Source organism: Gracilinanus agilis, chromosome 2 (assembly GCF_016433145.1).
Source record: "Gracilinanus agilis isolate LMUSP501 chromosome 2, AgileGrace, whole genome shotgun sequence".
NCBI classification, from domain to species: domain Eukaryota; kingdom Metazoa; phylum Chordata; class Mammalia; order Didelphimorphia; family Didelphidae; genus Gracilinanus; species Gracilinanus agilis.
In genome coordinates, this window is record NC_058131.1 from 392887071 (window position 1) to 392904337 (window position 17267).

Sequence of the window (17267 nt, forward strand, 5' to 3'; positions counted from 1 at the left end):
CTAAAAATTGTTTTTACAGTAATTGGAGAAAAATAAAATATTATTTAAAAAGTAAAGTAAAAATACAAAACAAGATGGTGTACTGCTTTGGGAAGGAAAAGAAGGAAGAGAAGGAAAACCCTATACTTTTAGGGGAGATGGTGACTGCAGACACTCAGTAGAAGCTGGCCATATGATGGTCAATGAGGCATTATGAGACACAGAGCTGAATGAGACCGAGGTAATCATTTAGTCCATCCTTTTCATTTTACAGAGGTTGAAACTAAAGTCTTGGAAGTAACCAGCCCAAGGTCACAAAGGTGGCAGAAACAGAACCAGATCTCCTCATTCCAAGTCCAGTATTAATTTCTTTCCAACACACTGCCTTTAGGAGGAAGAGTACATGCTAGGGAATTGCTCTAGACCTTCCCAAATCTGAAACAGGTATATGTGAACTGGCCATTTGGAAAAAGGAACAGAAGTGAAGAATAAACCCACCTCCATCCTTATTTGCATAACCAAGTATTTATGCATCCCCTGGACATATTTCTCAGAGTCAGGCTTCAAGTAGGAAGGCTTAGGAAGAGTATATGATTTTCCTAGTGTATAAAGTATTAAATAAGTGAATTAGAGGGAAAAATGGTACAAGGTTACTCTAAATTTTACATGGTTAGAGTACTCTGTTCCTCTGTTTCCCTAAGATCCTTCTACCCATCTTCATATGGCATGATTTCCAGTTCCCTTCACCTATCCTGGTGGTCCTCCTTTAGAGGTACTCCTGGTTTGTCAATGCCTTTCCCTAAATGAGGAGCCCAGGACTAAAAGCTTCAGTCAATGTTTTGATGATTCACTGCTTCAGATGGAGCCCAACGAGGGCAGAGGTCAGTGGAACCTCCACTGAACTGGGAAGAGGTCAGAAATAGCTCTCAGTGAGCCCTGTTAACATGGCCCAGGTGTTATCTGTAAATACCTTTGATTTTTTCACAAGAAAGGCTGGTTAAAAATCCCACAGGGCAACATGATTGCTCAGATAGGATCACCCTCCCTAGGTCTCATGTGAGGACTCTTTCCTACCTTGATATATGACATTATGGTGTTATCTTGATTGCTCAATATACCCTCACTGCCCTGAAGAAATCTCCAAAGGTTATTATTTATATTGGAAGGACTCTTGTGAATCATCTCATTTGATTTGTTTTTTTAAAAGGCCTTTAGAGTAGAAAGAATTTACCAAAGATCCCATTGCATGTTAGCTGATCCAGGTTTTCTGACTCTCAAACCCTTGTCAATCCAATACCTAACTATAGTCTCCAGAGTTTTGGGAAAGGCATTGTTATCATGGGGGAATCTTCCTCTGGATATTTGAACATTCCATGGGTAGCTATATTGCTCCAAGGGTACTGACCTGTTTTTAGTAAGTTATCAAAGACTGAAATGTTCTGAATTGTCAATGTAGACTGGGAAGCTGAAACGGTACTTCACAGATCTGGAGGCCTTGGCCATGGTGACTGCTGCTTTCTGCCATGACATTGATCACAGAGGCACCAATAATCTCTACCAGATGAAGTAAGTGAGCTCAGGCCCCCATTCGACTTTCCAGGCCAAATATGAACAATTCATGGGAGACTCCTTTCCTCTCCTAATCATCATCCTCAGAACCATAGGACTGTGGAATCGTAGACTTGGAAGAGACTTACTTGGGACAAATTATTTCCTCAATCCAAACCTATTTCCTTTTGTGTAAAGTCAAGGGGTTAGAATAAATAATTAGATATTAAGCCCTTTCCAGAAAATTCTGATATTTTGTGTTCTGAAGATCTTCCAAATGTAACATCCCATGTTTTATGTTCTCAGGTTACTTCCAACACTTACATTCTGTGTTCCATGTTTTGAAGTCCCATCCCAGATCCCACATTGTAATAGTCTAATGACTATTCTCTATCCTGTATTTTCAGATCCCAGAATCCACTGGCCAAACTCCATGGATCCTCTATCTTGGAAAGACATCATTTGGAATTTGGCAAAACACTGCTGAGGGATGAGGTACAGTCATTAGATTCTATGCTCCTTTCTTTGTTGATAATTTTTAAAAAGCTAATCAGTACATTTTCACTTTATATAAATCATTTTTGCTTAGAACTATCTTTATTCCCTCTTTCAGTAAGCCTTTTCCCATAACAACAATGTCAAAAAGTCAAGCGATATTGTTGATGCATTGATCATGTTTGAGCAAATATATATAAAATTCATAATCCTCTTCAATGAGAAGAAGGAAATATATTTCACATGACCATAGATCTAAAGCTAGAAGGTGTTTTAAAGGTCATCAAGTTAAACTTATGGTTTTATTAAGTTTTTTGTTTTTTTTATCTTTTTTCTTTGTGCCTTTTTTTCATTAATTTCCTTAAAATATTAATTAATTATTAATATTAAAAATAAAATAGAATTATTAATTAATATTAAATTTTTTAAATTTTTTCCCCTCATTCCCACAAATTCCCACACTGGAAAAAAAAGAAAAGCAAAATTTTTGTTTTTTTTAATTAAAATATAGTCAAGTAAGACAAATTCCCAAATTGTCAAAAAATGTATATTTCATTCTGCATATTCAGTCCATTAGTTCTCTTTTAGGAGGGTGGATAGTATTCTTCATAAACACTCCTTTTGTAATCATAGTCATCAATTTCTGATTCTTTGCCACCACAAAAAAAAAGCTACTTAAATAGTGTTGTACATATACGTCCTTTTCACTTTTCTTTTTTTTGGGGGGGATATATTCTTAGCAGTGGTATTGCTTTATCCAAAGGCCAAAATACCATAGTGGTATTGCTATACAGTTTTATAGCCCTTTGAGCATAGTTCCAAGTTGTTCTGCACAATATTTGGAACATTTCAACAATTTCACCAACAGTGCATTAATGTCTCTGCTTCCACATCAATTTTTTTAATTTTCTATTTTAAACCCTTAACTTCTGTGTATTGGCTCCTTGGTGGCAGATTGGTAAGGGTGGGCAATGGGGGTCAAGTGACTTGCCCAGGGTCACACAGCTGGGAAGTGTCTGAGGCCGGATTTGAACCTAGGACCTCCCATCTCTAAGCCTGACTCTCAATCCACTGAGCTACCCAGCTGCCCCCCTTCCACATCGATTTTAATATAGGAGAACCGAAATTTGAATGTTGGTCACCTGATTCCAAATCCAGGGTATTTTTCACTGAACCACGTTTAAGTTGTAAAGGAATTCCCTATAGATGTTGATATCCCCCAGATTCTCCTGTCGATAAATGATATTAGGCTGTATAAATGGAGATTTTGAACCTCTGGACTTCATCCCCCAGAAATCCTTTAGTATTTCCCCAAATTCCCTTAATCTCTCCTGTGTCTCCATGTTTTTTGTGACCACCTTATGAGCGAGAGGGAGGAGCTACAGAACTTATAAAACAATAACATGACCGTGCAAACATGGAGGCACAGAAGAGATTAAAGGGAATTTTGGGAAATACTAAGGGACTTCTGGGGAATGAAGTCCAAAAGTTCAAAATCTCCATTTATACAAGGCTAATTACAAGTGCCATACTATTTATAGGCTCACCTCACCGAAATACTTGACCACTCAAAAAAAGTTTTAACAATCCAGAGAAGAAAAACCAAATAGATCATTATCTATTTCTAGGATTATGATATGTAGTTTGGGAAACCTGTTGGGTCAATCCAGCAGTATGTAAATATCTTGAATAGGTGTGTTAGTCAGATAACGATCTGGTCTCAGAAATTACTAGGAAGGAGGAAGAGATTGCATTCAGGGAATTTTGCAGTGTTTTTAAGTCTTGAGTTGATTCCTATCCAAAACCCAACCCCAAACCCAAACACTAATGTTCTTCTATGTAGCTATATGCATATGAATGATAGAACTCATCACAGTCCCTGAAGAATCAAAATTTCAGGTGATTCAAAGGGCAATAGAAGAAATCGTATTTGAGAGGCAGCTTGGTAAAGTGGAAAGAGTACTGGATTTGGAGCCAGGACAATTATTCTTTGTGTGACCTTGGGCAAGACACCTGACTGGGCCTCTGATTATTGTCTGTAAAATGGATAGGCTAGATTGAATAGCCTCTGAGGTACCTTACCGTTTTCAATGTGTAGTCATACAAAGTTCATTGTCAGTATAAGAAAACTGCAATTTATTGGCAAACTTGACTCACCTGAAAGACGTGATGGAAGGAACAGTGTCCAGGACATGAGTCATAAGTAAAACATTTGTTAAGAGCTTACACAGGGCTAAGCTAGAGATACAAATATAATTCCTTATCCTCAAGGAGTACATAGTATTATGTGTGAAGGTAGCACATTAAAAAAGGTGAATTGAAAAGTTCTAAGGTTGAAGAATTAAAAGAGGGTATCAATGAGGAGGCAAAATAACTGGAAAAGGTGAAGAAGAGAGAAAAAAGTCTGGAGAGTTGAGCCATGAGTGACATGGCAGAGACCTCTTCTCATATAATAGTCTGGGAAGACAGAGCGGAATCTTAAAGTGCATCTCCCTAGTGGCAAAGTTGGTTGATGAGGAGGAAGAAGAGAAATCTAGAGCAGAACCATAGGAGAAGGTGGGCTGGTCATAGAGCAAAGAATGATAGATGGACAACCTAGATGCTGCCTTGGTGCCTATGGAACTATATAAGACCTGTGGAGATCCTAGAGACCCCTTTCCATCACAATAAAGATCATAGTTAGGTGGTGGTGGACCCCCTGTGAAGGATTTGTGAGATAATATGGACAAGAATAACATATGACAAGAAAACACAGATAGATTACTGTTTTGTGTCTGGGAAATATATCCACAGTGATTCACTGAAATATTATTTTTTAAATTTAACTTTAAATTTAACTTAATAATTTAAATTTAAATTTAACTTCAGTTCAAAATTCTCTTTCCTTCTATTCCTTCTCCCATCCATTGAAAAAGCAAGAAATAGGATACCCACCTTATAAACATATATATATGCATACATACATACATATGACTGCATAAAAATCATATTTTCACATTTAGTCATATTTTATTTTATTTTTTAAAACCCTTATCTTCTGTCTTGGAATCAATACATGTATTGGTTCCAAGGCAGAAAAGTGGTAAGGGTTAGACAATGGGGGTTAATTTGACTTGCCCAGGGTCACACAACTAGGAAGTATCTGAGGCCAGATTTGAACCCAGGACCTCCCATCTCTAGGCCTTGTTCTCAATCCATTGATCCGCCCAGCTGCCCCCCATTTAGTCATATTTTTAAAAAAAGAAAAAGAAAAAGAAAGAGAAAAAAATATGATTTAAAACCTCTACTCTAAATATAACAGTTCTCTATTTGGAAGTGGACTGCCTTTTTATGAGTCCTTTGGAATTATGGTGGATCATTGCAGTGATGATTCTGTGAAATATTAAAACATTAGATACAAGTATTTTATGTGTAGGACCCTATTGAGGATAAAAAGTAGTATTACACATAAGCTTAGCCTTCATAGGGAGGCATCATGGTAAATTGGGAAACAAGGTAGACTTGGAACCAATAAGACTGGGTTCAAATCCTGCCTCTGAGTCATACCAGTTGTGTGAACCTGGACAAGTCACTTAATTTCTTAGTGCTCTAAGCAATTCTAAGAATATCAGGCAAGAAAGAATTAGCATTTTTAACCCCTCTCCCTCTGGCCCCCACCTGTGGAATCTGGATATCACCAGTATTTCCTAGGAACTCTTCTCCATTAGGTATGACTTTCCAATCACCATCCTACCTTGTGAAAGGAGCTCCTTGAGCACAGCAGAGTAGAACAAGGGACAAACCATCTCCTTCCACCTCCCAAACCCACTGCTTGCAGTCAGAAATTACTATTGGGGGTAAAACTGGATCTACATTTTTACTTTGGTTTAAGAAATTACAGGATATGATTCAGTAAAATTCTTTTTCATATACCTCCAGAGCCCCTCAACTGGAAATGATTTTGGCAACTTCCAACAATCTATTTTCTTTCTTAATTTCCTCTCTGTCTTTGTAATATGTAAGTTCTATCTCCTATCCCATTGCCATTATTGAAACACGAACACATCAAAAATTATTTTGGTCAACCATATGTTTACCTTATTAACAAATTTTAAAAGAAAGATCAGCTTTGGATGTGAGGGGTACATGGGAGGGGATAAAGAAGGATGAGCCAAAATCACTCTCTAATATCAGTTTCCAGAATGGAAGAAATTCAGCAATGACTGGTCCACTAAGACACACTTCCCATCTAGATCTCAGGAAAATAACAACAACAACAATAATATTATGCATCTACCATGTACCAGGAACTACAATATGTGATTTACAAGATGTTTCTTACTCACAGCAAGAACAGCAACAGAGAATGTACTCTAATTCTTTTTTAATCACCAGCAACCCTGCCTCCTTCCACACTCAATCCAATCTCTCTCAAAACTCAAAATTAGGGCATTTGAACTCAGCCTTGCATGCACAAACATATATCCTGCCTTTTTTGAGACCTCCTTTTTTCATATCAAGGGAAAGGTAATATCGTCTCTTTAAAGCAAAAGGACTCTTTGGTCAGTGGATCCAAACAAAAGAAAGATTTCTCCCTTTTGAACAGATTTCATCTCAGCTGCTCCAAATCCTCTGGGAAGTTTTGAATGCTATAGTTTTTAAAATATGCATCTCTTTTGTTTTTCCTCAGAATCTAAACATCTTCCAGAACCTTAATCGAAGACAGCATGAACATGCCATTCACATGATGGATATTGCAATCATTGCTACTGATCTTGCCCTTTATTTCAAGTATGTGTATCTATATTAATTTTTTATGGAAGGAAACTCAAACAAAAAAATTAAGAAAGAAACTGGAAAAAAAGTTTGCTTTGGTCTGGATTCAGACACCATTAGTCTCTTCTCTAGAAGCAGATAGCTTTTTTAAAATCAGAAGTCCTTTGGGATTATTTTGGATCATTGTAATGCTGAGAAGAGCTAAGTCATTCACAGTTGTTCATTGTATAGTATTTCTGTCACTGTGTACAATATTGATCTGGTTTTGCTTATTTCACTCTGCTTCAGTTCCTGCAAGTCTTTCCAGACTTTTCTGAGCTCCTGCTGTTCATCATTTTTAGAGCACAATAGTATCTCATTACAAACACATACTATAACTAGCCATTCCCAATTGATGGTATCCCTTAGTTTTAGAGTTCTTTACCTCCACAAAAAGAGCAGCTTTAAGTATTTTTGTACATATAGGTTCTTCCCCTTTTCATTTTTTATCTCTTTTGGATACAAACCTAGTAATGTTATTGCTGGGTCAAAGGGTTTGTACTATTTTATTAGCCCTTTGGACAGATGTCCAAATTGCTCTCCAGAGTGGTTGAATCAGTTCATAACTCCCCAAAAGTGGATTAGTATCTCAATTTTCCCATATCCCTTCTAAGTGTTGTCATTTTCCTTTTCTGTCACAACAGCCAATCTTACAGTTGTGGGATGGTACCTCAGAATTGTTTTAGTTTGCATTTCTTTAATTAACATAATTTAGAGCATTTTTTGCATGACTATAGAGAGCTTAGTCTGAGAACTGCCAGTTTATATCCTTTGAACATTTATCAATTGGGGAATGATTTGTATTCTTATATATTTAACTAATTTCTCAATGTATTTAAGAAATTAGGCCTTTATTAAAGACTTATAAAAATTTTCTGTCATTAAAATTATTATGCATTATTCTTCATCCTATTTCCTCCTATTTAGTTTCTGACCACCATGTCCTTCAATTTACCCACTTTTCTATCAGTCCCACCTCCCTTCTTTTATCCTTTTCCCCTCCTGCTTTCCTGTAGGATAAGATACATTTCTATACCCAATTGATTATGTAAATTCTTTCCTCCTTGAGCCACTTCTGATGAGAATAAAGTTTATGTACTTCCCCACCCCCACTTGGCCTTCCCTATCTACCCCTCCATTGTTAAAACTCTTCCATGCCTCTTTTATGTGTGGTAGTTTACACAATTCTATTTTCCTCTTTCCCCTCCTCCCAAAGCATTTCTCTTTCTCATGCCTTAATTTTATTTCTTTTTATATCATCCCATCATATTCAAATCCCACTTTTGCCCTTTATCTGTGTATATTCCTTTTAAGGTCCCATAATGAAAAAGTTCTTAAGAGTTACAAGAATCATGTTCCCTTGGCATATAAAAAGTTTAACCTTATTAAATAACATTTGATTTCTTTTTCTTGCTTACCTTTTTATGTTTCTCTTGAATCTTGTATTTGAGAGTCAAATTTTCCATTTAGCTCTGGGCTCTTTTTCAGGAATGTTTGAAAGCCCTCAATTTAATTGATTGCTCATTTTTTCTCCTGAAGAAAAATGTTCAGTTTTGCTGGGCAAGTAATTCTTGGTTTCTTTGCCAGAGGTCCTTTTCCCTCTCAAATATAACTTACCAGGCCCTTCAATCTTTTAATGTAGAAGCTGCTAAGTCTTGTGTTATCCTGATTGTGGCTCCATGATATTTGAATTGTTTCTTTTTTGGATGCTTGAACTATTTTCTCACTGACATGGAAGTTCTGGAATTTGGTTATAATATTCCTGGGAGTTATCCTTTTGGTATCTTTTTTAGGAGGTGATCAGTGAATTCTTTCTATTTCTATTTTACTCTTTGATTCTAGAATATCAGGGCAGTTTTCCTTGATAATTTCTTGAAAGACAATATCTAAATTCATTTTTTTGATCAAGGCTTTCAGGAAGTCTGATAATTCTTAGATTATTTCTCTTGGATTTATTTTCCAGGTCAGTTGCTTTTCCAATGAGATATTTCACATTTTCTCCTATTTTTTTTCATTCTTTTGACTTTGTTTGATTGTTTTTTGATGTCTCATGGAATCATTAGCTCCTACTTACCCAATTCTAATGTTTAAAACATAATTTTCTTCAGTGGGCTTTGTATCTCCTTTTCCATTTGGCAAATTCTACTTTTTAAGAGTTCTTTCACTCAATGAATTTTTGTACCTCTTTTTCCAATATGACTAATTCTGGCTTTTAGAAGTACTTCTCTTCATTGGATTTGTGTGCCTCTTTTACCAATTGGCCTATTTTGGGGGGGTATTCATTTCTTAAGTTTTTTTGGCATCTCTTTTACCAAACCTTTGACTTTTTTTCATGACTTTCCTATGTATCACTCTCATTTCTCTTCCCAATTTTTCTTCTACCTCTCTTGTTTGATTTCTAAAATACTTTTTTGCATTTTTTCATTAATTCTTTTGAAGCTTGAGAGCAATTCACATTTTTCTTGGAGGCTTTTGATGCAATGATATTGACTTTGTTGTCTTCTTCTGAGTTTGTTTTTGGATCTTCCCTATCACCAAAATAACTTTCTATATTGAGTTTCTTTTGTTGTTGTTATTGTTTGCTCATTTTCTAGCCTTTTTCTTTTCTTTTAATTAAAAAGAGAAATTGTTAATGTTGGGTTCTGTGCCTGTGGTGAAGGGACTACTATTCCAAGCTTTGGGTTTTTTTACAACTACCTTCAGAGCTAGCTCTGGAGATCTATAAGTTTTCAATTCTACCAAGATGGTATGATATAAGAAGTGTCTTTACTGCTCTCCCTAGACTGTGCTCTGGTCTGTAACCACAAGTACTCTTTTCTGCCTTAGAACTGTGACCAGGTCCTCTGCTCCCCTGTGGACCCAAGCACTGGTGCACATTAGCACTCATCCTGAGACCATGCCCTGGGACTGCAACCTGGTTCTGCATATGGGCAATGCATACAAAAACCTTATACTCAGAACTGGCAAAGTTTCTGTAATCTCTTTCTGAACAGTTGTCTGATCCTTTCCTTACCATCTGTAGCTGAGAGCTCCAGAAGTCTTTGCTGCTAATTCAGCTGCCCCTCAAAGCCTTTTGCCATGGTGGTTCTGCCTTGGTGTTTTGATTTGTGCTCCACTTCCATCTTGGTGTACTAGATCTTTCTTGCTAGTCTTATAAGTTGTTTGGGGCTGAAAAATCATTTCACCCCATCTTTTTGTGGGTTATACTGCTCCAGAATTTGTTTTGAGGCATTATACCACAGTTTTTTGGAGGTGATTTGGTAGAAATTAGGTGGGTTTGTGTATCTTCTCCACCATTTTATCTCCACCCCAGAAGATGTTTAATAAATGTGTGTTTCCCTCTTATTAGAACAGTTCAATCAAGAGGTATATAGAGAGTCTCTGAAATAGGGTTGTCAGGTAAGTGGAGTGAAGGGGATGTATTCAAGATATATCAAGTAAGCAAACCCGACAAGAGTTGGTGAACCAATTGGATATGGTAAAGGAGGTGGAAAAGTAGAAGACAGCTTTAATATTGTGAACTAGGGCAACTAGAAGAATGGGGTACTCTCAAATGAATTAGGAAATTTGAAGGAGGTTTCAGATTAGGAAGAACTAGAATTAATATCACTCTATACTTATTGAGATTAAGATGATAATAGGACATTCATGCAGAGATCTTTTATAGGCATTTGTATGTGTGGATATGGAGTTTATGACAGAGATTATGGCTATTGATTTGGGAGCCAACTGCTCAGAAGTGCTCATTGACCCATGATATCTGATGAAATCGCCATGAGAGAAAGTGTAGAGGGCTGAGTCTTTGAGTACACCTTTTCTTAGTTGCTGAAAAGTAGATGATCTAGTATAATAAAGATTAGGCAGGGCCAACTAGGTGTCCCAGTAGATAGAGAGCCAGGTTTGGAGCAGGAGGTTCTGGGTTCAAATGTGACCTCAGATACTTTCTAACTATGTGACCCTGGGCAAGTCACTTAACCCCAATTGCCTAGCCCCTTATTGCTCTTCTGCCTTGGAACCAATACTTAGTATCAGAAGGTAAGAGTTAAGAAAAAATTAGGAAACTAAACATAGAATATAGAGAGTATGAGGGAGAGGATATAGGAGGAAGGGGTGGTCAATAATGTCAAAATCTACCAATGTTGAAAATTGAGAAAATGTCATAAAATTTAGTAGATAAAAGATTAATTAGTCATGTTGATATGTTTTCCTTGACTATACTTCTTTGTTACAGGAGATAACTTTTATGGGAGGGAAAGGTTAATGGGTAGAGATAGAGAAGAAAGAAAGGAAAAAAGAGTCTTAATTAAAAAAAATCAAATACATTAAAGCAAAGTTCAGAAAGGAACAAAAAAAAGCCTGATTTGATTAATCATTTGTAAAATTGAATATATAATTTTTTGGGTCTTGGATCAATGTATTGTAAGAATAGCGAGGCCATTCACATTTGTTCATCAAATAATATTCCTGTTTCTGTGAACAGTATTCTTTCTGGTTCCACTCACTTCACTTTACATTCGTTCATATAAGTCTTTCCAGATCTTTCTGAAATCATCCTGCTCTTCATTTCTTTTTGGAAACTTTATTTTCTGTCCTAGGAACAACTCTACGACAGAGGGACAAGGACTAGGCAAACAGGATTACACAGCTAGGTTGTGTCAGAGGCCAGATTTGAGCCCAGATGCTCCCAACTTCAGACCAAGCATGCTATCTATCCACTGTACCACTGAGCTGCCCCATGCTCATAATTTCTTATTTATTTATTTTTTTAAAAACCCTTACCTTCCATCTTGAAGTCAATAGTGTGTTTTGGTTCCAAGGCAGAAGAGTGGTAAGGGCTAGGCAATGGGGGTTAAGTGACTTGCCCAGGGTCACACAGCTAGGAAGTATCTGAGGACAGATTTGAACCTAGGACCTCCTCTCTCTAGGTCTGACTCTTAATCCACTGAGCCACCCAGCTTCCCCCTCATAATTTCTTATAGTATAACAGTATTCCACCACAATCAATAGGGTGAAGGGATGATATGATCAAATAAAAAATCTTTTAGGATGATAGAGCCTTGAGCATGTTTGTAAGCATTGGGCAAAAACAGATATGGAGAAATTGAAGATTAAAAGGAATAATTGTCAAGCAATCTCCTGGAGGAAATGGATTTAAGAGCAGAAGAAGTTAGAGACAAGAGGTCCTGGGTTCAAATCTGGATTCTGACATTTCCTATGGTGTGACCCTGAGCAAGTCACTTAATCGTTATTGCCTAACCCTTACCATTCTCCTGCCTTAGAACAAATTGATGGAAGGTAAGGGTTAAAAAATAGAGCACAAGAAGAGATACCAAGAACCCCTAATACTAAAGGCCACCTGTTCCTTAGAGACAAGAATATAGGAGGAGAGGATGGATGAATATTTGGAGGGATTTTGAGATCTGGAGTAGAGAGTACATGATAGATAGTCTTGATTTTCTCAGTAAAATATATTTGAAAGTCATCTGTTTAGAAGTTGGAGTGGGATTGGGGATGGGACTATTATCATAATTTGAGAGGTCTTCGAAAATTGCTGAGATGAGTGTGTTAATCAATCAATGAATGAAGAATAAAATAACTACTTGCAGTAGCAAAAATTCAGCTGAAAATAGATATCATGTTATCTTCTCTTCCCCATTGCCTAGCCCTTACCACTACCAATAGACAGTATTGATTCTAAGACCGAAGGTAAGGATTTTTTAAAAAATGAATCCGGGGGCAGCTGGGTAGCTCAGTGGATTGAGACCCAGGCCTGGAGACGGGAGGTCCTAGGTTCAAATCTGGCCTCAGACACTTCCCAGCTGTGTGACCCTGGGCAAGTCACTTGACCCCCATTGTCTACCCTTACCAATCTTCCACCTATAAATCAATACACAGAAATTAAGGGTTTAAAATTAAAAAAAAAATGAATCCATCATATATCTAGAGGAACATAGCATGTTTTATCACAAATCTTTCAAAGTGTGATTAATCATTGTATTAATCAGTATTATAAGTCTTTAAAGGTTGAATATCTTTATAGCCTTGTTGTTATTGTATAAATGGATATGGTTCTGCTGATTTCACTTTGTATCAGTTCTTACCAATCTTCCAAGGCTTTTCTGAAACTATTTCCTTTATTGTTTCTTATAGCTCAATAGAATTGCATCATTTGTTAAGCCATTCCTCAGTTTCATCAACAAATCTGAGGGGAATGAGGTAGAACCTCAGAGTTATTTTAATTTGCATTTCTCTTATTTTTAGTGATTTTAGTGATTAGTAGATTTTTTTACATGACTATTGGATTTTCTTGGATCTTTCCTCTTAAAACTTTTTCTTCAAATCCTCTGACCATTTATCTTTTGGAGAATAGCTCTTTTTCTTATAAATTTGGTACAGTTCCCTATATATCTTGGAAATGAGACCTTTATGTTGCAAAGACTTTTTTCTCTTTCCTCCTATAACCCATTTCATTTTTCCTTTAAGAATTTTGTTATTATGCATTTATGTTCAATATCATCAATAATAATTAATTACCTATGGAAACTGTTAGCAAAATTTTGTTTCCCTTTCCCCTTGCCTATCTTTTTTAATTAATCCATTTTTGCTTTGCTTTTCCTGAAAGCATGATTGCTATACCTGCCTTTTTTAACTTGAGCTGAGTATAATAGATTCTGTTCCATTTCCTTATCTTGATTCTGTTTATATCATTTTTTTTCTTCAAATATGTGTTCCTTGTAAACAACGTATTGTTGTATTCTGGTTTCTAATCCATTCTGTTATTCTTTTCCATTTTATTGACATTCAAAGTTATGATTGCTGATTGTATATTTCCCTCCCTCCTATTCTCTTAGGGTTTTCTTTCTCTTTTTTTCATTGTTCCTTTTTAAAGAATCTATTTTGCTTATAATTACCACCTCTCTCTCATTTCCTCCCTTTTTTTTCTAAACCCCTTTCTCTCCTACTCCCCTATTGGGTAAGATGCGCGCGCATATGTCTCTCTGTGTGTGTGTGTGTGTGTGTGTGTGTGTGTGTGTGTGTGTTCTTCCCTTCTTTAGCCAGTTGAGATGACAGTGAGGTTGAAGTGTCACTTTTCTCTCCATTGTATAAACTCTTCCTTGCATACTCCATGTATGTGAGATAATTTTCCCCTATTCTTTCTTCTTTTTTTCTCCCAGTGCATTCTTCTTCCCCCTTCCATTCTTCCACTGAGATCATCCAAACATAATAGAATGACACATAAGATGCCTAATTACACTCTCTCATTCCTCTGGTTATGATAAAGTTCCAAGGAGTTTCATATATCATCTCTTCACAAAAGAATACAAGTAATTTAACCTTTTTGTTGTTCAGTCATTTTCAGTTGTGTCTGAACTGTTCATGACCTCATTTGGGTTTGGGTTTTTTGGTGGGTTTTTTTTTTTGGCAAATAAACTGGAGTAGTTTGCCATTTCCTTCTCTAGCTCATTTTATACATGAGGAAACAGAGGTAAACAGTGTTAGGGTGAATTTTCCAGAGTCACATAGCTAGTAAGTGTCTGAGACCGGATTTGAACTAGGAAGATGTGTCTTCCTAACTACAAACCCAACACTGTCCACTGCACTACCTAGTGGCCCCAATTTAACCTCATATAACCCCTTATGATTTCTCACTCATATTTACCTTTTTATACTTCTCTTAAATCGTATATTGGTATATCACATTTTCTTCTCAGCTCAGTTCTTTTCATCAAGAATGCCTGGAAGTCCTCTATTACATTAAAGATTTATTTTTCCTCCAGAAGAATTATATTCAGTTTTGTTGTCTAAGTTATTCTTGGTTATAAACCTTGATCTTTTTGTCTTCTAGAATATATATTCTAAATGACTGCTAAATCTTGTGATATCCTTACTGAGGCTTCAGAGTACTTAATTTCTTTCTGACTACTTAACAATATTTTCCTCCCTTTATGTAGAAGCTCTGGATTTGGCCTGTAATATTTCTGGGAGATTTCATTTTCAAATTTCTTTCAGGAATTGACCAGTGGATTCTTTCCACTTCTATTTTGCTCTCTGATTCTAAGATATTTCAGAAGTTTTATGATTTCTTGAAATATGACTAAGCTCAAAAAAAGTTCTTTGGTTTCAAGTAATCTGATGATTCTTAAATTACCTCTTCTTGATTTATTTTCCAGGTCAGTTATTTTTCCTATGAGATATTTACATTTTCTTCTATGTTTTTCAGTCTTTTGAATAAAAAAATATTTTATCATTTCTTGGTAGAGTCTTTATCTTCTATTTGGCCAATCCTAATTTTTAAGAAGTTATTTTCTTTAGTAACATTTATATCTCTTTTACCTAGCTGTTCATTTTCTTTTCATACCTTCCTTTGATAGCCCTCATTTGGTTTTAGAAACCTATTAATTGTTATTAAAATGTTTTTTTTCTCAATCTTCTGGACTACTTATTGACTTTAGACTTTATATTATTATAGAGTTCTGCTTACTTCTTGATGGAGGGGGTAGTATCTGGCCTGCAATTGTTCTTTTGCATCTTTCTACTGTTTTCACAGCTCAGTCTGGGGACCTCCAAGGTTTGAGTGCTCCCAAATTGGTATTATCTTGAGAGAGTATATTCATTGTCCTCCTCGTCTGAGTTATGAAAGTTCCTACCCAGGTTTGGGTCTGTTGGCTTGTGTGTGATTGAGTTTCAGTAGACTACTGCTGGTTTCAGTCACTGTCAGTCTGATAGAGCCTCTGAAGGTTTGGAGCAACTGAACCATAGTCTCTCCTTTGGTATGGGTCTTGCCCTAGTAATTCCACTTTGGCTTAGATCAGTGATTCCCAAAGTGGATGCTACTGCCCCCTGGTGGGTGCTGCAGTGATCCAGGGGAGTGGTGATGGCCACGGGTGCATTTATCTTTCAAACTGTACAGGGTGGGAAAATGACTTACTGTGACTTTTTCTTGGCTTTACCAATCAGAATTTGGCCTGACACATTTTCTAGGTTATTGAGAAGGAAATAGGCTGGGAAACCTAGACAAAAATGCTTTCTTTCACTTTCACCTTGACTCTGCTCTAAAGGACACATTATAATGATGGTGAGAGGGAAAGTCTTGAAATAACAATAGAAATTAATAGTATGGAAAGGAGAGCCAAAGTAGTCAAGGGAGAAAGAGCACTGAGATTTGGAGTAAGAAGCCATTTGCTCCAATCCTGACTGCCACTTACTACTTGTGTGCCCTTTAGGTCATTTAACCCTTCTGGGTCTCAGTTTCCTCATTTAAAAAAGAAGGTTATTGGGAAGAAATGGCAAAAAAAGAAAAAAGAAAAATTTAGGCTTGATGCAAGGAAATACTTTAACAGAACTAAGTGGGAAGCAGTGGGTCCTATTTTCCTTAGAGATCTTCAAGAAAAAAATTGAAAACCAATTGTCTAGCATTGTCTTTTTCCACAAGGAGGGAAATATTTATGAGTTGAATTAGATCTCTGAAGTCTCTTTCAATTCAAAGCTTCTGGAATTTTGAGTCTAAATTACTTCTGAGTTCCTTTCCATTTCTAGATCCATGTTCTTATGACAACTTGGGGTTCACTATGAAAGAGGAGACCTTTTAGAGGAAGAAAGAGCCTGGGAAAGGATAGAATTGAGCTGAATGGAAATGAAAACATGGGGAGGAATAGGGTGGAGTTAGCAAAAGGTGAGGTCGTCCCATTAGATAAGACCTACAAATTAAAAGTACTAGAAGAACCAGGGAGGGGAATTTGATGGTTAAAGGATAGAGTAAAAACGAGGAGATTTGGGCTCTTGCCTTTAGTGTAACTTCCTTTCTTATTCCCCTTTGGCCTGGTAGTATATAAACTGAATTCAGGAATTTAGAATTAGGATTCAGATTTGGGTCTAGTCTTGGCTCTGCTATTAGTTTACTAAATGTCCTCAGGTAAATCATTTCCTTTCTCAAGGCTTTAGTCTCCTCAACTATCGTGTTATATGAACAAATTTGAGACTCAGAAGATCTAGAATTCAGTCTCACTTGGATCTCCATCTAGTTATGTAATTTTGGGAGGTTCTCCCATAGGTCTTGGTTCCTCCTTTGTAAAATGAAGAAGTTGGGTCTAATAATTTCTAAATTCCCTTACAGTGCTGACATTCTGTGATTTAATCTAAGTTAGTACTTCTGGACAGATAAAAACAGACCTTCCTTCCAGCACACAAAAAGAACAGCCAAGAACTTTTTGCCAAGAACTTTAGGGGAATATTTTGTCCTTCTTATACAAATTGTTCTTGGCTCATTCAGAACTGGAAATATGTTTTCGGATCACTTTGCTAGTTTTTGAGGGGCAAAAGACCAAAACCAATTTACAGAGTTATGTAATCATACATTATAAAAGTCATCTTGGCCATAGACCAAACATACACCATTCTGGCTAACACTAACCCTTATTCCATTCCTTCCCTCCCTCCCTCCCTTCCTTCCT

The 17267-nt window shown here is 36.6% G+C and overlaps 1 protein-coding gene across 1 annotated transcript in view; it reads left to right on the forward strand.

Annotated features, from left to right (window-relative positions):
• Positions 1 to 17267, forward strand: part of PDE6A (phosphodiesterase 6A) — a 114640-nt gene that overhangs the window by 61740 nt on the left and 35633 nt on the right. The window contains exons 12-14 of the mRNA XM_044659865.1: positions 1436 to 1545; positions 1935 to 2022; positions 6692 to 6792. Of these exons, the coding sequence (XP_044515800.1) occupies positions 1436 to 1545; positions 1935 to 2022; positions 6692 to 6792 (299 nt within the window). The remainder of the gene's footprint in view (positions 1 to 1435; positions 1546 to 1934; positions 2023 to 6691; positions 6793 to 17267) is intronic.